The sequence below is a fragment of the Mobula hypostoma genome, chromosome 6, assembly GCF_963921235.1.
Source record: "Mobula hypostoma chromosome 6, sMobHyp1.1, whole genome shotgun sequence".
Taxonomy (NCBI): Eukaryota; Metazoa; Chordata; class Chondrichthyes; order Myliobatiformes; family Myliobatidae; genus Mobula; species Mobula hypostoma.
The window spans coordinates 32,353,168-32,378,219 of NC_086102.1; the positions used below are offsets into that span (position 1 = coordinate 32,353,168).

The window sequence follows — 25,052 nt, forward strand, 5'->3', positions numbered from 1 at the left end:
TGCAACCGAATGGGGATTTGGGTCTGGATGAACATTAGCAAAAGAATTCTGGGGTTAAAATACAGGCCACTACAAATGGAAGGTGAACTCATTGAGACATCCAGCTGGGAAACAGAGCCTTCACCCCACCGAATCTGAACTGATCAACATTCTATTTGCTGAACTTGTCAACAGTTATTATCCTCAATTTCAGTATAAAACCAATGTATGGAGTTGAAAAGATTTAATTTGGCTGCACTTCATTTCATAGAATTACTCAAGGTTTTGCTTAGGATTAATTGGGACTGGTAGATAGAGGAGATTGCCAAACAAAGAGGGCACCCTAACCCAATATGACAAATATTCCTTTCTCACATTTAAAAATTTGAGGCTAAAACACAATTAGATAGAAGTATGCAGATAAAAGTTAATTCTGATGTTGCTGAAGGAGATGGTAACAACAATCAATCATCACATATAGTAAATTATGAGAATGATGGAGATGAACTTGAGCTCCAAGGTGATACCACAAGCCTGGTTAGTGGGGATTCACTGATCATCTCCACTGCGGCTCCACTTGAACTCGTCACAGCGACCAAGGATGAAGGAGTTGTTGACAAGCTCAGGTTCCCTCGAATAAATGAACTTTGAGGATTTACAGCAGCTGAGGTCATTTGGTTAGTTGGACTAACCGAACGATTGCCCATGGCCCAATGACACGTATACTGGCTGAAAATAATGTATAGACAATTATTATCAAACACTTTAAAAACTACAAAATAACATTCATGCATTGTGTAATTTGATCAAAGATTTCAGAACAAGCATTTTTAAATCATTTTCTAGATTAATTGTAGACAACTACAATTACTCAGTTTGGAGTGAAAGAGGGGAGTTCTCAAAACCCTCACTGTAAAAAGTGCAATATTCTCATCAACTCATGAAAATATTTGGCCTGAATGGCGGAGAAGCTAAATATAAAATAAGTCAAGGTCAGCATGGTTTCTGTCAAGAGAAATCTTGCCTGACAAATCATAGAGTTCTTCGAGAAAGGAACAAGCAGGGTGGAAAAGGAGAGGCAGTGGATGTCATTTACTTGGATTTTCAGATGGCATTTAATGCAGCACCACAAACGAGGCTGCTTAACAAGACAAAATGATATGATATTACAGGAAAGATACTGGCATGGGCAGTGAGTGGAAACAGAGACAGCCTTTTCTGGTTGGCTGCCAGCGACTAGTGGTGTTCCTCAGGGAACTGCTACTTTTCACATTGTATGTCAATGATTTGGATAATGGAATTGATGGCTTTGTGGCAAAGTTTGCGGATCATACAAAGATAGGTGGAGGAGTAGGTAGTGCTGAGGAAGCAGTGCAATTGCAGCAGGTCCTAAACAAATTGGAAGATTGAGCAAAACAAAAAGTGGCAGATGGAATACAGTTTTGGGAAATGAATGATAATGCATTTTGGTTAAAGGAGCAATAGTAAGGACTATTATATAAATGGGGAGAAGGTTCAAACATCAGAGATGCAGAGGGACTTGTGCAAGACTCCCAGAAGGTTAATTTACAGGTTGAGTCTGTGGTAAAGGGAAATGCAATGTTGGCATTTATTTCAAGGGGAATAGAATATAAAAGCTTTATAAGATGCTAATCAGGCCAAACTTGGAGTATTATCAACAGTTTTGGATCCTATATCTCAGAAAGGATGTGTTGTGATTGGAGAAAGTCCAGAGGAGGTTCATGAGGATGATTCTGGGATTGAAGGGGTTAATATACGACGAGCATTTGGCAGCTTTGTGCCTGTACTCACTGGAATTTAGAAGAATGTGGGGATTTCATTGAAACCTATTAAATGCTGAAAGGACTAGATAAGGTGGAGTGGATGTTTCCTATGGTGGGGGTATTCAGAACTAGAGGGCACAGTCTCAAAATTGATAGGCAACCTTTTAGAACAGAGGTAAGGAGACATTTTTTTAAGCCAGAGAGTAATGAATCTGTGGAATGTTCTGCCACAGGCTGCAGTGGAGGCCAAGTCTGCAGGTAAATTTAAGACAGAAGTTGATAGCTTTCTTAACAGTCAGGGCATCAAAGGATATGGCAAGAAGGCAGGTGTCTGGAGTTGAGAGGGATCCGGGATCAGGGATCAGCCATGATCCTATGAGTCTATTTGAGTGAAAATAAACTCAACAGGCTGAATGGCCTAATTCTGCTCCAATGTCTTCTGATCTTATGGTCCAAGTTTGAGGGAAGGCAGTAAGCACAAATTTCTCCAGGTGTACGTGAGTGCAAAATAATCAGCTGAAGAGCTCACAGGTAAGGGGCTTGTTTTGCTGACATTGTGGGAATGCCATGTTGGTGCTGAATGTGTGACAACACTTTTGGACATATTGGCTGTACTGAAAATTTCACATTTCTGTGTACCTTATGATGTACATGTGATGAAAAAAATCTGAATCTGATGTAAGAACAGGTGATGGAAAGCAGGTAATTTCAGTCTCCAGACACTCTTCAGAACCCCAAAAGAAAACAGAAATTAAAGCAACACACATCAGAGTTGCTGGTGAACGCAAATTAAAGCAGGTCACTTTTAACCCTGAAGGATTGGCTTAGCAGAAGAATTAGGCAGTTGAAACAAATGGTTTTTAAAAGGGCTTGCTACAGAAAATAGTATGATTTTTAGGGAACTGTAGGGAGTCACAAGCCAGTTGTTTTTGGATCAGTTGAATTTCCACAATGGAGCAACATCCACTCAAAAATTTAAAATTGCAAGCAATTCCTGCTTTTCCCAATCACAAGCAAGAGAAAGTCTGCGGATGCTAGAAATCCGAGCAACACAAACAAAACGCTGGAGGAACTCAGTTGGCCAGGCAGCATCTATGGAAGAGTAAACAGTCAACGGTTCGGGGCCCAAAACTCATTTTGTGTGTGTTGCCTAGATTTCCCAACCTGTTTTCCTCACCTGGAATTGGATCCAGTTCCAGGTGCATGAGTCAGTGGTAACATGTTGGCATGTGGAGGTGGCGGTAAGGTTGACCAATTGTCATGTCCCGGTAAAGCCTGAAAGTTGTTAGTGTTTTCTGCAAAGGGCACTTGTTAAAAATAAAATAATGTTCAGTAACCAGAACTTTAGCATTATAAAGAAATAAGAAAAACACAAATCCTTACTACCTAGCTTAATCATTCTCAGAGGAAAAATTCCATGCTAAACTTTGGAAAAAAGAAAATCCTATTCCTTTCAGTTAAAGCTGGAATCTTTTTCAAGCCTCCATCCTCTAGAACATACCTATGAAATAGAATTAAAGCTGGTCATCTAACGATGATAAAAATCATTTAGATTTCTCCAGTATACGTTTTGTCTACAATTAAAGTCATTTTCTATTCACATAGATCATCCCTAGGGTTTACATCAACACATTAGTTATAAAGTTATAGAGCATGCAAACAAGCCCTTTGGCCTTACTTGACAATACTGAGCAACTTTACTAGCTGCGCTGGTCCTATTTTGCCTGCATTTGGCCCATATCCCTCTAAACCTTTCCTTTTGATGTACTTGTCTAAATGGGTTTTAAAGTACACTTGTACTCAGTTCTACCACTTCCTCTGATGGTGTAGTCCATTCACCACCCTCTGGAAAAATCTGTCCCTCAGATCCCCTTCAAATCTTACCCTTCACACCTTAAATCTCTGCCTCTAGTTTTAGACTCCCTCATCTGGGGTAAAAGACTAACCATTCATCTTATCAATGTCCCCCATGATTTTATAAACCTCTCTGATGTCTCTGTCAAGCCCTCTTGACTGCAGGGAAAACAGTCCTGCTGCCTATCCACCCTCTCTAATTCCATCCCTCCAATTCTAGCAATATGCTTGTGAATCTCTTCTGCACCAACTCACATCCTTCCTATAGTACAGGAGATTGTCACTTTCCATAACTAGGAACTCCTCACTAGCTTTTCACCTCACATGTAGCAAGAGTCCTCCCAGTATGTTATAAAAAAGGGAAATACTCAGCAGTGGGAGATGTGTGGAGTGAAAAATCAGAATACAGTCATAGAAAAATTCAGCTCAGAAACAGGTCCTTTGGCCCTTCAAGTCCATGCTGAACCATTTAAGCTGCCAACTCCCATCAACCTGCACCAGGACCAGAGCCCTCGAGACCCCTACCATCCCTGCATTTATCTAACCTTCTCTTAAATGTTGAAATTGAGCTCTCATGCATCACTTGCACTGGCAACTCATTCCACACTCACAACCCTGAGTGAAGAAATTTCCCCTCATGTTCCCCTTAAACTTTTCACCTTTCGCTCTTAACCCATGACTTCTGGTTATAATCCTGCCCAACCTCAGTGGAAAAAGCCTGCTTGCATTTACTCTATCTATAACCCTCAATTTTGTAAACTTCCATCAAATCTCCTCTCAATCTTCTACATTCCAAAGTCCAAACCTATTCAATCTTTCCTTATAGCTCAGGTCCTCCACAACATCCTTGTAAGTTTTCTGTATTTTTTCCAATCTTATTTATACATTTCCTTTAGGTAGGTGACCAAAACTAGACACAATACTCCAAATTAGGCCTCACCGATTTCTTATACAACTTCAACACAACATCCCATCTCCAGTACTTAATACTTTGATTTATGAAGGCCAATGTGCCAAACGCTTTCTTTATGACTCTATCTACCTGTGACACCATTTTCAATGGATTATGGACCTGTATTTAAAGATTGGAGTTAAAGTTTTAACATGTTTAAATCAGTCATGGACGTTTTGTTTTATTACCAATATATCTTGAAATACAAAACTCATTTTGAAATATTCTGATTTACTGTATATACTTAATATCTAAATCGGAACCTTAACAAATCAGAGCTTACCTGCTGAGTAATTTCTATGTACATATGACGTTGGATATGGAGTGGCAAGGTGGCTGCAACGCGAGCTGTACCGTTCACTGTTGTGGAGTGTGTGGGCACCACTTGGAAGTGGTAAGGCAGAATGGTACTGATAACTTGGATTTGCTGGGATACAAATAGTCTCACCATTAGGTATCAACCAGCTGCTTACTGGAGAGAATAAAATCAGTAATAATTCAAAATTATGGAAAATAACTACCAGAATTTATTGACTTATTGTGTGAAACGCCTCACCGACAAGAGAATTTCAAATATCTGGGCCATGTATAGAACATGACAACACAGACCTTTTGGTTGACAGTGCTCTGCCAAACATTTAACCTACTCCAAGGTCAATCTAACTCTTCCCTCCTACATTGCCCTTCATTTGTCCATCATCCATGTGCCTTTCTTAAATGCCCTTAACCTATTTGCCTCTACTACTAACCCTGGTAGGACTGCGTACATCTACCACACTGAGATCCTTACCTCTGACATCCCCCACTCCCGATTCTCTATTCCAATCACCTTAAAAGATGCTCCCTTATACATTAGCCATAACATTTATATACTCCAATCAATCAGCATTGACATTTTCTTAATAGCCAGCAAATCAAATATTACAGATCATATGTCAAGATTAAAATTTGGTAGTTTCAGAATATGAAAGTTATGAAAACAAACTTCATTTAGGGGATTTAATAAATGATTCACATTTTCTAATATCTCAGAGGTTGCCAATATTAGTGGCAAGATGCTGAATTAGAAATACAAGCACAAAGTAATAATGGCTTAAAAATGTTACCTTAAAAATTAACGTTGACGACTTTGAGATACAAGTTATTTTATCTAATTAAATCACACACAAGTACAAATCTGAAGAACAAGGAATAGAAAAAAAGAGCGGCAGTAGCCAGTTCTAGTCAATTAAGCCTGTGCTGCTATTTAGAAGATCATAGTCAATCAGAATGTAACCACATCTCTACATTCCCACCTACCTCTGGCATTCTTTTAACCAGTATTTTTAAATCATAAACCTGCCTCTACCTTAAAAATATTCAAAGACTCAGTTTCCACCAGTTATCAAGGAAAAGAGTTTGAAGGATTCATCTGCCTTTGAGAGAAAAAAAAAGTCCCATTTGTCTTAAATGGGCCACCCTTAGTTTTAAATGGCAACCCCATTCCAAGTTAATTTACTGGGGGAAAGAAAGAAAATCACTCTCCACATCCACACTATCAACATCACTCAGGATGCTACATTTCAATCAAGTCCCCTGTCACTAAGTTCCAGTTGACAAGTGTCTCATTCTGATGAAGGTTCATCAAGCTGAGACATTAATTCTCATCCTCTACCCACAAATGCTGCCAAACTTCTACGTGCCAAGCATTTTCCAGTTTGACTCTTTTTGTATTCTGAGCAATAAGCAGAACTAATCAAATCATATAGAGTCACTGTACAAATCCTTTAAACTCTTAACTACATTAGAACCTTAAACTGAATGCAGGGAGAAATGGCCTGTGGGTAACCATTCAGCCATTACAAACCAGAAGGAGGTTCAGCAGATGTTTGAACAGCCTGCTGGTACCTTTTCCTCATCTGTCATCACACCCTTGTTTCCAGAATTCTGTGATTCTTAACACACGGCACACTTCTACACCTTCAAAAATCCTACAATATTATTTATGCATCTTTGAAATTTAAAGCTCAAGTTAATACTTTACAATATTAATATGGTGAATGTAGTTCAATCGTCAGCAAATATCCCTCCTTCTTACAACTGATGAAAGGTCATTGATGAAGTAGTTGATGGTTGACACCAGGACACCCTGCAGAGATGCCCTCTGGTTGAGATGATTAACCTCCAGCTACCACAGCCTTTGTGCTAGGTTTGATTCCAACCAGCAGAGAGTTCCTTCTTCCATCAATTCCCATTGACTCCAATTTTGACAGGGCTCCTTGAGGCCATAGTCAAATGCCCCCTCTATTCCAGGAGCAGTTACTTTCAATTCACCTCTGGTTGATTGCCATGCTTTATTGTCCATGTTGTAATGTCAGCATTATTAAAAATAAGTTAATGCTAATTAGGACAATGGGGGGCTTTACTTCAGTTCTTTTTACTTCCGGTGCCATGCCGTACGGGCTGTGAAAGCCTCTGTATATACATAGTTGTTTTGACGTTCGAGATAAAGTTGTTTCTTTGGGTATGAAGTTGTTGAGTGTGCCTTTTTCAAGGTAGAAGTTACCACATATTTTTGGCGACGAGGTGAACTGGTTTTGTGGACGTGTCGGCACGTTTCAAACAGGAGCAGCAGCATCGATAAGGGGCCTCATGTTCAGATGGCTATGTTTGGGACTATCGGTGAATTTGTGGAAGTAATGGAGGACTGGCCGGAGTATGAGGAAAGGTTGGGACACTTCTTCTGTGCTAATGGAATTACTGAGGAGGAGGCTAAGAAGCGCTCTATTCTCCTGAGTGTGTGTGGGGCAAAGACTTACAAACTAATAAGGAATTCAGCCACACCACGGAAACTGGGGGCCATTCCATATGACGAACTGGAAAAGCTCGTGGGGAACCACTACAATCTAAAACCTTCTGTGATAGTCCAACGGTGTAAGTTTCACAGCCGTTTCAGGAAGCCAGGTCAGTCTGTGGCCGAGCTTTGGCAGCTGTCGGAGCATTGAGATTTCGGAGCGGTGTCAGAAGACATGCTCTGGGACAGATTGGTATGTGGCATTGATAATGATGGCATACAACACTGCCTGTTAGGGGAAACCCCACCGTTGACTTTCAAGAAAGCCTTAGAGATTGCCCAAGGCATGGGGATGGCTGCTAATAATGTCAAGGATATCCGGAAAGGACATGGTGATCGCAGTCGGTGGCAGTGCACCAAGTCAGGAGGGAGACTGGTAAACAGGCAAAGCGGGTGGAATGTTTCCAGTGTGGAGAGACGTGCTATGCAAATGATTGCAAATTCAAAGACACTGTCTGCCATGCTTGTAGCAAAAAGGGACATTTAGCTAAAAAGTGCAGAAGTTCAAAGGGTAAGATTAATCCTGGGCGGGGCTCTACAGGCTCAGGCAGCCACACACCATCTAGAAGAAGCAGATGAAGAGGCAGCGTGTGCCTATATGTTTGGCGTGGAAACAGATGAGGAACCGCCTGAACCATGTTATGCCACAATCACTGTCGGGGAAAGGACATTAAGTTTGAGATTGATTCAGGGGCTACTGCATCGGTCATTAGTGAGGAGACCTACAGAAGGACACGGGGGTCCAGCCTGCCTCCCATTAGGCTGTCAAAGCTCAAACTCAGGACCTATACGGGGCAGCCCATACCTCATTTAGGGGTGTTATATGTGGATATTTCAGCTGGGGGTCAGAAGGCTGAAGCCAGGCTAGTGATAGCTAACGGCAGGGGGCCCAGTCTTTTGGGTCGCGATTGGCTACGCAAAATCTGGCTAAACTAGCATGAAATTAAGTATGCACACACGACGGAGGACGTTCTGCAGTGGTACAGTGACGTTTTCAGGGACGAGCTGGGAACACTGAAGGGTGTGATAGTGAAACTCCATGTCGATCCTGAGGCTACACCACGTTTTTTTAAGCCCAGGTCGGTGCCCTATGTCATGAAAGGCAAAGTCGAGGAGGAGCTGGAACGTTTACAGGGGCTGGGCTTTATTGAGCCCGTCCAGTTTTCAAGGTGGGCGGCTCCCATTGTTCCAGTTTCAAAGGCAGACAAAACAGTGAGGATATGTGGGGATTATAACCTTACGGTGAATCAGGTCTCTAGGCTGGAGGAGTACCCATTGCTACAGGTGGATGACCTGTCTGCGACCCTGTCAGGGGGTAAGCTGTTCACAAAGCCGGACATGAGCCATGCCTACCAACAGCTGCTGCTCGACGAGGATTCCAAGGAGTACATCACAATTAATACGCACAAGGGATTATTCAAGTACAATTGCTTGGTGTTTGGAGTGGCATCCAGCCCTGCCATTTTCCAAAGGAATCCCCTTTGCTGCAGGGGATTCCACACATAGCAGTGTACCTTAATGATATTTTGATCACAGGGGCTACAGAGGTGGAGAATCAGGCTAATTTAGAACGGGTGCCTAAGAGGCCGTCAGACGCAGGGCTGCGGTTGAAACGCGGAAAATGTGTGTTCCTGGCATCAAGTGTGACTTACCTGGTACACAAGATCACAGCTGAGGGGCTTTGCCGTGTGGAGGACAAAGTGAGAGCTATTAAGGAGGCCCCAAGCCCTAAGACTGTCACGGAACTCAGATCATTTTTGGGCATGGTGAATTATTATGGTAAGTTTCTTCCTGACCTCTCAAGGGTTTTGACACCACTGTATAAGCTGCTTCACAATGACACTAAGTGGCAATGGGGTGAAGAGCAGGAGAAAGCCTTCAAGGAAGTGAAAGAACTTCTCCACTCAGTGAAGCTGCTTGTTCACTATGACCCAGACAAGGAGATCACCCTTGCATGTGATGCCTCGCCCTATGGAGTTGGGGCAGTTCTCTCCAATGTAATGGAGGACCACTCAGAGAAGCCTATTGGTTTTGCTTCACGTACCCTAATAGCTGCTGAGAAGGGATATTCACAGCTCAACAAAGAAGGTCTGGCCATTGTTTTTGCGGTCAAACGCTTTCATCAGTACCTTTATGGATGTGTATTTACAATTTATACGGACCATAAACCACTGATGAGCCTGTTCAGTGAGACTAGATGCATCCCACCGCTAGCCTCAGCCAGGATACAGCGTTGGGCTCTTGCATTGTCAGCCTACCGGTACACTATAGTGTACAGAGCAGGTGGGAACAATGCAAACGCCAATGCACTGAGTTGACTACCTTTACCTGAGACACCTGTTACTATACATGTGCCTCCAGAGACTGTGTTTTCATTGGAGAGGCTGTCAGAGACACCTGTAAAGGTGACCCAGATCAAGCAGTGGACAGAGAAGGACCCAGTCCTGTCCCAAGTCAAGACTTTTCTTTTACAAGGTTGGCCCAGAGTCGTGGAAAGAGAGGAACTGAGGCCTTATGCCAAACACAAGACAGAAATCAGTCTGCAGGATTGGCTGCATTTTCTGGAGGGCGAGGGTCATTGTGCCTCCCCCTGGCTGTTCACAGATTGTGGAGGAAATTCATGAGGCTCACCCAGGAGTGTCTCGAATGAAAAGCCTCGCAAGATCCTACGTCTGGTGGCCAAGAATGCATCAGGATCTGGAGAACAAGGTAAAATCATGCACGCAATGTCAGACTAATCAGAATATGCCACCACCAGCTCCTTTGCACCCATGGGAGTGGCCAGACCACCTCTGGTCCAGGCTACATTTGGACTTTGCTGGCCCTTTTATGGAGCAGATGTTTCTTGTAATGGTAGATGCACGTTCTAAATAGATCGAAGCTCACATCATGAGCAACATCACAGCCCCCTCAACCATAGACAAACTCAGGCAAGTGTTTGCAGTCCACAGGTTGCCTGACACTCTGGTCACTGATAATGGCCTGACGTTCACCAGTGAACCGTTCAGTGAGTTCATGCAGCAGAGTGGCATTCATCACATTAGGACAGCCCCTTTCCACCCAGCCTCCAATGGTTTGGCTGAGCGGGCTGTTCAGACAGTGAAGGAAGGCCTGAAGTGGATGACAGGGGACTCTCTTAGCATTCGGCTTTCATGTTTCCTGTTTAAATACCGCCTCACGCCACAGACTACGACCGCCCACACTCCAGCAGAGATGCTGATGGGGCATAGGCCCAAGTCAAGATTGGACCTGCTGCGTCCGGACATGAAGGCAAAAGTGAAACAGACTACTGTGGAAGCATGTCCACCAGTGACTTTGCCAATGGGAGAGACGCTGGCAGAGGGGTCGGGGTCCCCTGAAGAGGATGGACATTCTCATGTAGACACACGGACCCCTCTCATGCCCCCAAAACCAGATCCACCCAAAACTCCATCACCAGTGGTGCCTGCTGGGTCACCGGGGGTAGTGCGCAGATCACAGCGCACTCATAAACCTCCTGACAGACTGAATCTTTGACGGGACAGTTTTTTTGTTGTTGTTGTTAGATTGAATGTTGAATCTGTTGTGTTTCCCAGATGTTTTGTATTGCTAAACTGTTGCTGAGATACTAGTATAAGTTTTCAGGGGTACGCAAGTTAATAACACCACTGTTTTTATTTCCTAGTTTTTACATTTGGGGAATGTTGGATTTTAAAGGGGGAGAAGTGTTGTAATGTGAGCATTATTAAAGGTAAGTTAATACTAATTAGGATTCTGGCAGGGGGGTGTGGTTTTACTTCCGTTCGTTTTTTTTTACTTCCGGTGTGCTTTGTATATAGTGTTCCTGCCATGCCGTACGGGTTGTAAAAGCCTCTGTATATACCTATCGGTTTTGACGTTCAAGATAAAGTTGTTTCTTTGGGCATGAAGTTGTCGAGTGTGCCTTTTTCAAGGAAATAGTTACCACAGTCCACATTAAACTTCTTGATGTGGTTTCAGTTTTAACTATAATGGCAATTAAAACTTGTCATTAAAAACCTTCACACAGCATCTACGGGGAAAAAGAAGAAAATATTCAACCGAAGGAGAAAAATGTTGAAAGTGAAGTTAATTCTTTAATCAGTGATTATTGTAAATAATTGGGATAATGTTCTCCCAGGATAAAACCGGATAATTTTCTCAGTAAAAAAAATGTATATTGGAATAATATGCACTTCAAATACTAGTGAGGTCCACTTGCACAAAAGTCTAGCTAGCTTTTTTTTCTTCAACAAACAGGATACATGCTTGCAGACTGATCTCAGGTCTTCCCATTATTCATCCTCCAGAACCAAGAACCTTTCATTCTATACAAAGTTATGACTTACTGTGAGAGTAACTCAAGTGATGATTTCCAGGAATGTCATCTGAACTCTCCTTATAACTGACTCTGTAAGAGCACAAGTAAAGATAACATCATGCTAAATGAGGGAATTGAGCAACTAAATTATAAAGTTGTTTTTTTCTAAATTTAAATACCATTTATTGGGTCTATGTGAAAGGCAGCGAGCGGCACATGCTGTATTAATAATTCTTCTTAACTAAAAGTTTCCCAAATGTGCGTGAAGGTGTTCCCTTTTACTTATTCTTAGATGGCTTAATTATTTAATTTGCAGTACAGTATATTTCTCAGGTTGCTGGACCTCAAGTTGCCTCTGATTATCCTGAAGAATTTTGATCCGAGGTGCAATTATATTTACAGAAAAGCTGTAAGATGGGTATTACTCTCGACTTCTGGCACAAGAGATTGTGAGGTTCTTGATTATTTACAACAAAACTGAAGCACTTTGCAAATGTGTACTATCTCCAAGCCAAGCCAGTAAGGGGGTCTCTCTAAAGCAGAGGTTCCCAAGGTGGGGTCCGCAGACCCTTTGCTTAGTGTTATTGGTCCCTGGCACAAAAAGAAAGGTTGCGAGCCCCTGCTCTAGAGGAAGCTAAAGGATGAAATTACCAGTTCTACCGTCCACGGGTAATTTTTCTTCCTGGGCTCGTGCTCCTGAGAAAAACCATTCAGCAGGGCCAACATCACATTACACTCAACATCCTTGTGGGTTTAATGCATTGACTCCATTGACTCTGCCTACTCATTACCTCAGTAAAGCAACCAGCATAATCAAAGACCCCACTCACCCCACACATTCTCTCTTCTCCCCTCTCCCACTGTGCAGAAAGAACAAAAGTCTGAAAGCACGTACCACCAGACTCAAGGAAAGCTTCCATCCCTCTATCATCAGACACTTGAATGGACCTCTTGGAAGATAAGATGGACCCTTGAACTCAGTGCATCTCATTGCAAGTTCAAGGGTCAATCTCATTAACGCAAAACAAGTGCAAATGGTATGTAAAACTACACTGCATTTTCTCTATAGCTTTCACATTTGTTCTGCATTGTTATTGTTTTACCTAGTTCAATCTTAATATATTGTATAATAATTTGATCTGCATAATCAGCATGCAAGACAAGCTTTTCACTGCATATTGGTACATGAGTCTGGCCTGAACCCATCAGGGCAAAGTAAAATCAGTCATGACCTAGGACTCTTGCAAAACTTAGTAAAATTAACTAAATTATGCAATGATCTGACACATTGTCTACGTGTATGGCACTTTCTCTGTAGCTGTTACACTTTATTCTGCATTCTGTTGTTGTTTTACCTTGTACTACCTCAATGCACTGTGTAATGATTTGATCTGCAAGAACAGCATACAAGGCAAGCTTTTCACTGTACCTTAGTGCACGTGACAATGACAAAACAATTCATCGGGGAGACAAAAAGCAATGTAAACCAAGACAGCAAAATGATCGTCAGTATGAGAACAGGAGGAATCGGATACACTGGTTTACAGTTAAAGGGGAGAAAGATGAATTATCAGACACATTACACAACTGCATAAGGTTACCAAACACATTATACAACTGCATGTAATGAATTGTAGAATATGCCATGCAATAAAATAAAATAGAAATGTATGCAAAAATGCCCATACCTACATTGGCATTTCCCGAGCTGCTAATGGATGTCTTCTTTACCTATACTTAGATTTACATTTTTTTTTAAATTTCTTTAATTCAGGCCCTCAGTAGCTACACTTGAAGGGTTTAAAATCACTGCTTCTGGTCACTTTGACTAGCATGCCAAGTGCAAAAAAAAAATGCAACTAATTTCATAACTACAGTAATGAAGAAGCAACTTAAATCAATCAGCAGAGTAACTTGCCGTTCTGTTGCAAGCCATTGCCTTACCTTTCTTTAGAATCTAGGAATGCTTTGGCGAAGGGATTATTCTTAATCTTCAGTGCTGTAACCTTAAAAATAATTATGCACAATAGATACTGTAATGCAATTAGATAATTATCTAGACAGCAAAATCCAACTAAATGTCAAAACTAACCCAAGAAGCAGGCCATTTTCCCTACAAGGCTGTTGAAACAGCGAATTTGCAGCTGCCTGTAAGCAGACAAATTCCAAGGTGTAAAATTTATACATTTTTGATAATAAATGTGCTTTGAATCCCTTTTGAAAGTTGTGGCGGTTTTACATTTCCCACTTCTAGCAGGTAACGTTGTGAAGTTGCAACTCAATTTTGAAAAAGTGAGACACATTGAAAAATTATATACTATGTCCATGCCAAGCCAGTAAAGGGAACTCTAACGGTAGTTACTAATACACCACCAGGGCGGAAGTGACAATTCCACCATCCCTAGGCCATTTTTCTGCCCAAGCTAGTGCTCAGATAGGCACATGAAAATGCAGAGAATGGATGGATACGGACCATGCACAGACAAAAGGGTCTAGTTTAATTTGGTGTAATTAGTTCATTAGTTTCGCACAACAGCATGGGTCTGTTCATGTGTTGTACAGTTCTATATCGATGGAGAGAAGAATCTTGCACTCATAGCATTTTTAAGTTCTGGCAGACTACCAGTAAGCCAATCAGGAATAAAAAATGGCTTGCTTATTGGCCAACTGGAAAAGCAGCATAATTCAGAAGGAAGACAATGTAAGTACCACCTGCAGGAAGAAACAGCTGCAATAATATATTTAAACTCCTTTAATCCACCAAGCTCAGGTCCTGGAATTGAATTGACTTTATTTCTTACATCCTTCGCATACACAAGGAGTAAAAATCTTTACATTACATCTCCGTCTAAATGTGCAATCATAGTAATTTATAATAAGTAGAACAGTCAATGTTTCAGAGTACACTCAAATCAGTGCGAGTCTGATGGCCTGGTGGAAGAATCTGTCCCAGAGCATGTTGGTCCTGGCTTTTATGCTGCGGAATAGATTGCAGTTGGGGTGACGCGGGTTCCCAATGATCCCATGGGCTCTTTTTTTTTTTTTGCTTCACACCTGTCCTTGCAAATGTCCTGAATCATGGGAAGTTCACCACTACAGATGTGCTGGGCTGTCCACACCACCCTCTGCGATTGAGGGAAGTACAGTTCCCATACTAGGAACCATACTGCACCATACTGATGCAGCCAGTCAGGATGCTCTCAAGTGTGTCCCTGTAGAAAGTTCCTAGGATTTGGGGGCCCCCATACCAAACTTCCCCAACCGTCTGAGATGAAAAAGGCACTGTTGTACAGACCACGTGAGAATCTCAGTGATGTTTATGCCGAGGAACTTAAAGCTGTTCACCCTCTCAACCCCAGATCCATTGATGTCAACAGGGGATAGCCGGTCTCCAGTCCTCCTGTAACCCACAACCAGCTCCTTTGTTTTTGTTACAAAGAGGGAGAGATTATTTCTTGACACCACTGTGTCAGAGAGATGACTTCTTCCCTGTAGGCCACCTCGTTATTGTTTGAGACAAGGTCTATCAATGTAGTGCCGTCGGTAAATTTAATTAGCAGATTGGAGCTGTGGGTGGCGATACAGTCATGGGTGTACAGGGTGTAAAGGAGGGGAGTTAGTACACAGCCCTGAGGGGCTCCTGTATTGAGAGTCATTGGGGGGGGAGGTGAGGGAACCCATTCTTACCACCACTTGCGATCTGACAGGAAGTGTAGGATCCAGCTGCACAAGGCAGGGTCAAGGCCAAGGTCTCTGGGCTTCTTGTCGAGCCTGGATGGAACTATGGTGTTGAATGCTGAACTGTAGTCCAAGAACAGCATTCTCACATAAGCATCCCTCTTCTCCAGATGTGCAAGGACGGTATGTAGAGCTGTGGCTATTGCGTCATCTGTCGATCGGTTGTGTTGGTAGGCAAACTGTACAGGGTCCAGTTTGGGTGGTAGCAAGCTGCAGATGTAATCCTTGACCAGCATCTCAAAGCATTTGCTTATTATTGAGGTGAGTGCGACAGGAGGCCAGTCGTTCAGACATGTTACCATGGTCTTTTTTGGTACAAGGACAATGGTGGATAAGAAGCAGGAGGCACTCTACACTGGGAGAGGGAGAGATTAAAAATGTCAGTAAAAACCTGCTGGTTGTGCTAAGCACATTCTGAGTACTCGCTCTGGGATGCCGTCCGGTCCTGCAGCCTTGCGACTGTCCACTTGCTGGAAACATCTGTGGGCCTCAGAGATGACCAGGTTGCAGATTACAGCGGTGGCTTTCCTCGGAGGCTCAGATTTAGCAACATCGAACTGATCGAGGTCATCGGGGAGAGAGGCCGCGATGTTGGCGGCAGCACAACGTTTTGCTTTGAAGTCTGCGATGGTATGCAACCTTCGGCACAAGTCATGTGTGCTATTGGTTGTGAATCTTGACTCAATCTTGTCCCTGTATCGTTGTTTCACAGCCTTGATAACTTTGCGCAGATCATAGCTAGATGGGTGCTGGGTTAGCAGAATGTTGCAGACTATCTGATATCTTATTGATGCTGAAACATGCACAACTCACTTTCTCCGTCAATGTTTCACAATAAGACAATGAATTTTTCCAGCGACCCCAGTCAATTTAAAGGGAGCATGTTGTACAAGGCCCTTTTAAATTTAATGGCAAGATTAAAGGAGCCAGGCACCAAGGCCGTCATGAGTGGACTGTTTGGTTTAGAGACACCACGACAACAGGCCCTTCCAGCCCCACAAGCCTGTGCTGCCCAATTACACCCGTGACCAATTAACCTGCTCATCCATAGGCATGTGGGAGGAAACCAGAGCACTCAGAGGAAACCCACGCAGTCACAGGGAGAGCGTACAAACTTCTTACGGGCGGTGGTGGGAATTGAACCGGGATCACTGGCAGTGTAATAGCATTATGCTAACCATACCACCCTTGTGAATGCCAGATACATCACCTGGTGAGCCAGGTGCCAACACTCCATACAGTTTAGAAGTTTAGAGTTTGACTCTACTCTATTTCTTTTAGAATTTGTATTTCACCAAGCAGTGGCATTTTAGCACTAACCTGCCCCAATACAAGTCGGCCTTCTCTAATCCGGCACCACTGGGACCTGAGGAGTGCCGGATTAGTGAAAATGCCAAATGACAGAAGGTTCACATTAAGCATAATCAGTGCTGGATTATTGAAGGAACCGGATTACAGGTAGTCGGATTAGCGAAGGTCGACCTGTACCATCAAATCCACATTGATTTTTAAATGAGTTTTATAACCTGGAATTCCTGACTCAAGGGAAAACAATTGCACTATTTATCTAGCTTTTACAGTTATTGTTTAAAAGATATCCCTCCAAGAGGACCACAGCCTTGTCATTAGGTTTGGAGGCTTGCATGCCTCAAAGACCGGGAGAGCTATGCTGGCTGGATTCAGGGTTTCATGCTTTGGCTTTTGGTAGGGTCACCCATGCCAAACAGGTCAAAGGGTAGAGGACAGACTAAGAATGATCCACTAGTCCTCCAGGTTCGGGGGTTCAGCTCAGGACCAACGACCCTGACTGGTAAAACAGCAACGAAGAATCCTTCTACATCTGAGTGCAGCTGTATTCCTGAGTCTCCAGCTGGGACTTGCATGACTGACAGAGGAAGCTACTGATGTGAATGAAGCCCTGAACACCACCAGAGATGGAAGACCTTCAATGCTGCCCTAAACGCTAACAGGCAGCAAGTGAAACAATACCCATTTTAAGCAAGGAAACATTTAAAAACATTTGATAAAAATTGTTTAAATACAATTTATTAAAGTAATTGAGAGAAGTTCAATACAAGTTGGCATTGCAACAATAACTGTACTGACCTCTTCATTCTGGTATGCAGTCACAGCAATGAACTGAGTTTCAGGGAAAGTGTGATTAGAAATCATTCTGTGAGGGCCTCCAACACGCACTATATGAACTTGGGGCTTGTACTTATGCAGAGAATTTAAAATCACCTGAAAAATAATGAAAACGACATAAAAATTAAGTGCAAACCACATGGATGGAGTTTATCAATGAAGTAAAATCACAACTGGAATGATCTAGCTGCACTGGCTGATGATACAAACTTCCCAATTCATGTATACAAAGTAAAAGCTGCCCCTCATTTTTGCTATGAATGAGGAATAAGTATGTTATCAGGACCAATATCAAGTGACGTGTGCTTATTTTTTTAAAATGACCACCAAAAATGACAAATTTCTAAACCAATAAAATCTCTTTGCCACTTGTACTCACCACGATGGGCCTTTAAGTGCAATTGCTGTACTTCTTGTATTTGGTTATAATTAAGAAACCAAGCAACAGATTTTCAGCAGTCTTGTTACCAGATTCCTCACTCAGTAACCCCAGTATCAAAGATGCTAATATCCCAAGGGCCATCAATCAAGCACACTCACAAAAACAAAAGATCCTGGCTGTTTTCTGCAACAGTGATGCACATTTCAAATATCAATAGGCAGGCTTGCATTTACACCCCCAAAACGTACCAAAATTCTTCACAATTTTAAGTGCTTGTGAATTATGGATCTGATTCCCTCTTCTCACAACAACACACTGTCTTATAACCACAAAACCTCTTCCTAATTCTGTAGTGTATTTAACATTTCCATAACATTTGAGTAATATTGTAAATATAATGTTTGATTAAGTATTATTTGTTTACACAATTCATTACGAGTTATATGTAAAAATTGCATGAATGGCATAGGTCAGTATACCACCACATCATATGTAAGGCCCCACTGAAGAGAAAATAGATCCATTTCCTGACAACCATGTTTCCCTTTCATAAAATTTCTGGAGCTGCAAATCAATAGTGGTGATGAACAAGTCTAAAACAAACTGAGTTAACTACCTCCTGTTCAAATGCAACATGTTTTTCTTCACAAGAAGAGAGATGTTAGAGTTTTTAGAAGCGCAGCACATTTCTTTGGAAGGAGACAGAGATGATCAAGTGTTTTTTTTATAAAGGCAGAGATAAAATGAAATCTGTTCATAAATGAGTAGCAAGTGATAATATTCAAATTTTATTTTAAAAAGAGCAGAAATGGCTGGCTCAAAAAGATAGATGCATTTGATTGCACAACAGATGATGTATACCGAATGAATTGAGCAATAGTTTGAAGCAAATTAAATTGCCAATGAAAAGCAAGTGCCAGTGTGACTGAGTGCAATAGGTGGGAAAACACACTTAGAAGTTTGATTGCTCCAACCACGCCAGCTGAAATGAGCTTTGCTTATATCATGAGCATAATGCAGGAACATTTAGAACCAAAACCAATGTAGACCACAGAATACTTTAGGTTTCATAAATAGAACCAAAAGGAAGGGGAGTCCATTCATTGGCCGAACTGAAAAAATAGTCCAAACAATGTCAGTTCAATGATGAGCTTAATGATGCACTGAGAAATTGTTAGTTTTTTTTGGAATCTTACAGGAAAGCATTTAAAAACAGGTCCCGACTGAAGTACAACTCCATTTAAAAGAGCAGCTGAAATTGCTGTATCAATAGAAACAGCAGCCAGAGACACAATTTAATTGCAGTCAGAAATTAACGTGTGAACAAAATTGCAACGCCTTAACAGAAAACTGCCTGGCCAAACAAATTGTGCAGCAGCTGTGACGCAGGCTCACATACGCCAGACCAAAGAAGATTTAAAGGTGAAACTTCCAGAAAATACAACAAAGTAGGACAAATACAAAGAGTAACAGCGAAATACAACAAACAACTAGCCACATTGGGCTTGTAGGTGGTAAAAGGAGGAGGGCCAGCATTGTGGGGTTGAGAGTGGCTGAGACAACCAGAACTTGATTGGAGATCCATCCAGCATTTGCATGCCACGTCCCCTGCAATAGAGTCGACTGAAAGTGAATTAATAAAGATATTGGATGATGCCACAGCAGTTTAAGGACTCAAACACAAAAAGGATAAAATAGTGCTAAATGAGAAAGCAACACCCTAGTTTACAAAGCTGTCTGGTTCTGTATACCATCTGTGATAAAGTAGCCAGTGAGCTAGCTCACATGGAGACTGAAGGAATTCGTTCCAAGGTTGAGTGGAGCCCATGGAAAATACCAGTGGTCCGAGTAGCCAAGATGAATGGGGCTGTCAGGATCTTGGTGATTTTAAGGTAACTATAACCCAGTACTGAAAGTAGGTCAATACTGTCTGCCCAGGATAAAGGTCATCTTTGCAAACCTTTCTGGAGGAAACCGCTTCAGCAAAGTGGACTTAGCTGAGGCCCACCTACAGATAGAGATGGAAGAAAACTCCAAAGATTTCTCACTCATTTATATCTATAATTATCACTATAATCGGCTTATTTTTGGAGCAGCATCTGTACTTGCAGGCTGGCAAAAAGCTATGGACCAGGAGCTGCAAGGCTGCCCAGGCGTTCAGTGTTACCTGGATAAGATCATGGTTATCAGTGAGGATGACAAGGAACAGCTCCAAAATCTTAACACAGAGTTAAAAAGATTAGAAGATTATGGGCTCAAGCACAATGCAACAAGTGTGAATTCTTTAAACCAAGTATCACTTACTGTGGTCACAGCATTGATGTACAAGGATTACACAAGTGTGCTGAGAAAATTCAAGCAGTGGTGGCTACCCCGAGGCAAAAGGACACGTCACGATTGTGGTCCATTTTAGGATTGTCAATTACTATGACAAGTTCCGTCAAACCTGGCTACTATATTCTTCCTCTTGAGCGCGTTACTACAGATTGGGAAGAAATGCCACATGACAACGCAGTGTGGGGTGGCTTTCCAAAAGGCAAAGGAAATGGTAACATCAGACACTGTACTCACACATTATGATCCACATTGTACATTGAAGCTTGTCTGGGAAGCTCGCCTTATGGTATAGGGGCAGCTATGTCACATGTGATGAGTGATGGAGGTGAGTGCCCCATAGCCCTTGCATCACGTTTCCTAACCACTTCAGAGAAAAATTATGTGCAGATTGACAGAGGCCTGGAGCCTGGTTTGAGGTGTAAAGTGTTTCAACCAGTACCTGCATCGGAGAAAGTTTACCCTCATTACTGATCATCAACCACTAGAGTCCATTTTCAACCCACAGAAGGGTGGTCCACTAATAGCAGTAGCACAAGTGCAGAGATGGGCTCTGTTTCTTGGAGGAAACAATTACAAGATGGAATTCATGAAGACAACTAATCATAGAAATGCTGATGAATTGTCCCATTTACCCTTGGAAAAGGAAATACCTGAAAAATTTACCAAAGAGGGGACTCCTCTTAATGTATTCTCCCTATTACAGCAGAGATGATTCAAAGGGAACCAGAACCAGGAACCAGACCTGAGTGTCATTGTACACCAGTCATTGAAAGTGGGCGTGCAGGTACAGCAGGCGGTGAAAAAGGCGAATGGTATGCTGGCATTCATAGCAAGAGAATTCAAGTACAGGAGCAGGGAGGTACTACTGCAGTTGTACAAGGCCTTGGTGAGACCACACCTGGAGTATTGTGTGCAGTTTTGGTCCCCTAATCTGAGGAAAGACATCCTTGCCATAGAGGGAGTACAAAGGAGGTTCACCAGATTGATTCCTGGGATGGCAGGGCTTTCACATGATGAAAGACTGGATCGACTAGGCTTGCACTCGTTGGAATTTAGAAGATTGAGGGGAGATCTTATTGAAACGTATAAAATTCTAAAGGGATTGGACAGGCCAGGTGCAGGAAGATTGTTCCCGATGTTGGGGAAGTCCAGAACGAGGGGTCACAGTTTAAGGATAATGGGGAAGCCTTTTAGGATCGAGATGAGGAAAAACTTCTTCACACAGAGAGTGGTGAATCTGTGGAATTCTCTGCCCCAGGAAACAGTTGAGGCCAGTTCATTTTCTATATTTAAGAGGGAGCTAGATATGGCCTTTGTGGCTAAAGGGATCAGGGAGTATGGAGAGTATGGAGAGTAGGCAGGTACTGGGTTCTGAGTTGGATGATCAGCCATGATCATACTGAATGGCGGTGCAGGCTCGAAAGGCCGAATGGCCCACTCCTGCACCTATTTTCTATGTTTCTATGTTCCTAAAAGACCCCACACTGTCTCAGATCTACATGGCAACACAGAATGTCTGGAATGTGCAGTATAAATTCTAGTTCCCTCATTTCTACCAGTGCCAAGATGAACTTGCTTTATGTGGGTATTCAAAGCTGTCGCACCTTCCAAGCTGACAGCTAAGTATTGGAGGAACTACATGCCGGTCATCTGGGTGTGGTCTAAATGAAAGCCTTAGCTCAAACCTTTGTCTGGTGGCCTGGGATAGATCAGCAGATCGAGCAGCTTGCCATACACTGTTCTGGACGCCAACACAACCAGGAGAAAGGCATTCAGAGCTGTCAGAACCACTTCCTGCAGTCCCAGAATCAACTCCTACAACCACCACGGAGAGGCCACAGAATCTGAGATTATTTTCACAGCCACAAGTCTCACCTGCCAAGCAGACTGACCCCTCTTGTCAGGAAAGACATTATCCCACAAGAGTGAGGAGTATGGTATATTAATATCTCAGTAATACATATTTGAGCAATATTGTAAATATTTGTTAGATTAAGCATTCTTTGTTTACACAATTTCTTACGTGTTATATGCAAGAAGCACATGAATGGCATACTTCTTTATGCCACAACGTCATATGTGAGCACCTCATTAAAGAAAAACTAAGTAGACCTGTTTCCTGGCTCCAGAGTTGTTCTTTCACAAGTTTCTGGAATCACAAAACATATCATAATCCCCACACCCCTTGATTAGATAATAGCCTGAAGATTAGAAGAAAATGTGTTCACCCAAGACACTTCTTATAGGGAAAACATAGGAGGATACAGCAAGCAAAATCCCTCAACAGTAGATTGATGATTTAAACCTCAGTGGGTTCAGGCACTCATTAAGTAGTCAGAGAGAAATCCAGCACCTGCAACAATAACACAAGGAAATTTCCAACTCTATGCAACAAAAGAACTTGCACCTAAACAAGAACAGCTGATGTTACCCAGCAGAATGCTAGCTGATACCAGCTAAATAATTCTTTAGTAAACAAAAATGTGCTTCCCCACACCCCCCCCCTCCACAAGAATGGATCAAGGCTTTCTGCTGATTGATGGAGAAAAACTGAAAGGCCTTCCATTATATTACTGTAAGTTCATTCATAATAAATTACAAGAAATGCCAATTTATTAACAGGAGTCATAATTGATTTACTTGTTTACAAGGAACCTTTTGAAACAGGGTTTAAAAGGGAAGGCACTATGTGATATTTTGAAATATTGAAGATGTCATACAAGGCTAATCAAGGATTAAATGACTATCATGGATGTTGATCATTTTAAATGCAGCCTTGCAACTTTGTCCCAGAACTAAAAACACCATAGGCTTACCACCACCACCACCCACCCCCCCCCAAAGTAAATTTGTATATTCCTTAGTGTGATTTTATTAGGCTTTTTTAGGCATTCTAAAAGATTCGCAATTAATTTCATAATTACAAAACAACTCCAATTATGTAATTTTGCATAAAGCACTTACTTTTGTTTGTGTCAATTTTAGAAAATTTTGTGCCAAGAAAAACATAAATGACTGAATTCATTACAAATGCTTTTACATGAAATTGTATTCATAGGGAGATCTCTTAATGCTTACTGGGCTGCATCAAGCAAACCCTTTTTTCCCCTGACTACAACATGATGTCCATTAAACTCTGAATATGCCAATTAGTCCCGTTTATTCTTGTTTACATTTGGTTTCCTTTCAAACAATAGCCTATATGAGTAGAGCAGGATGAGTGGATTGCTATAATTACATTAATGCACACTTGATATTTCACAATTGCCCTGCTTGTGATTACTAAATGAGAGGGAAAAAAGAAAACCTTACCTGTCCAGTGGTGTTTGCTTTATTCGTCAACTTGACTTTACTGAAAGATATTGGTGCTTTCATCCAGTGTGCTCCGAAGTTAGGGGATTCTGGGTGGATGTAAACACAGCTTTGTGTCAGGGGTTCCAGTTTACCAGCTGGGATCCATTCACCATTCACGTATTTCCAGCGATGACTGTCAGCAGCAACAAAGTCGAGCAGGAATGAATACATGCCATTTGGATCTAATCCAGATACACTTATTTTCAGAACTGGAAACATCCGCCTGAAACAAGGAAAGAAGCGGGTGGGGAGGAGGGGATAAAAGGAGTTGGGGGGGGAGAAAGAGGAGGAATATCAATTTTTGCTTTTGGGAAGTATAAAGATAATTCCAGAAAATACCAAGAAAGCATAATAATCATTTCAAAAAAAAAAAGCCTGACTAATATTCAGGTGCAAATACTAATTCTCATGTTAGTCCAAGCACATATTTAGGCAAGTAGCGAGTCAATAGTTTCAAAGCCATGGTAGCATAGTGGTTAGTGTGACACTATTAGAGTTCGGGGTGGGGGGGGGGGGAGTATATTTGGGACAGAGATGAGGAGGAACTGCTTTTCCAAGAGAGTGATGAACCTGTGGAATTCTCTGCCCAATTTAAGCAGTGGAGGCTACCTCAGTAAATATATTTAAGACAAGGTTGGATAGATTTTTGCATAGTAGGGGAGTTAAGGGTTATGGGGAAAACAGCCGGTAGGTGGAGAAGAGTCCATGGCCAGATCGGCCATGATCTTATTGAATGGCAGAGCAGGCTCGACATGCTAGATAGCCTCCTCTTGCTCCTATTTCTTATTCTGGGGTTTGGAGTTCAATTCCAGCACTATCTTGTAAAGAGTTTGTACATTCTCCCTGTGGATTTTCTCCTGGTGCTCCAGTTTCCTCCCACAGTCCAAAGATGTACTAGTTAGAGAGTTAATTGGCCATTGTAATTTGTCCTGAGATTAGACTAATGTTAAATAAGTGGATTGTTGGGTGGCGTGACTTGCTGGGACAGAAGGGCAAGTTCCACACTGTATCTCTAAATAAATAAAGTGTTCATCAAATCAAAGGCAGATGGAAAGTAACAGGATTAAAAATACAAGTTGCAGAATTGATCTTTCAGGACAGGTGTAATTTTACTACATCATGGAACAAACCAATACAGTGAAAATAATTAATATTTTTCAAAGGCAAAATTTATCAGTGCATTATCAGATAATAATACAAAGAGTGCATAATCATTTGCAACTTTCAGCATGTTATCTAAAACCCTACATACATTTCAAACAACTTATCAACATTAATCCACTGTTGCATTATGAGCCAATGACCATTTTGTTTATGGACCCATTACATTAAAATTCAGAAGCATCGCGAGACATCATGTGATGCACAAAAGCAAG

At 41.9% G+C, this 25,052-nt stretch overlaps 1 protein-coding gene across 1 annotated transcript in view; it reads right to left on the bottom strand.

Moving 5' to 3' along the window:
- Positions 1-464: 464 nt before the first annotated feature.
- LOC134347771 (T-box transcription factor TBX19-like) overlaps positions 465-25,052 on the bottom strand; it is a 29,604-nt gene continuing 5,016 nt past the window's right edge. The window contains exons 2-8 of the mRNA XM_063050175.1: positions 23,635-23,899; positions 17,565-17,699; positions 13,665-13,726; positions 11,749-11,810; positions 4,853-5,041; positions 2,941-3,070; positions 465-708 (exon numbers count right to left, since the gene is read on the bottom strand). Coding sequence (XP_062906245.1) covers positions 465-708; positions 2,941-3,070; positions 4,853-5,041; positions 11,749-11,810; positions 13,665-13,726; positions 17,565-17,699; positions 23,635-23,899 — 1,087 coding nt within the window. The remainder of the gene's footprint in view (positions 709-2,940; positions 3,071-4,852; positions 5,042-11,748; positions 11,811-13,664; positions 13,727-17,564; positions 17,700-23,634; positions 23,900-25,052) is intronic.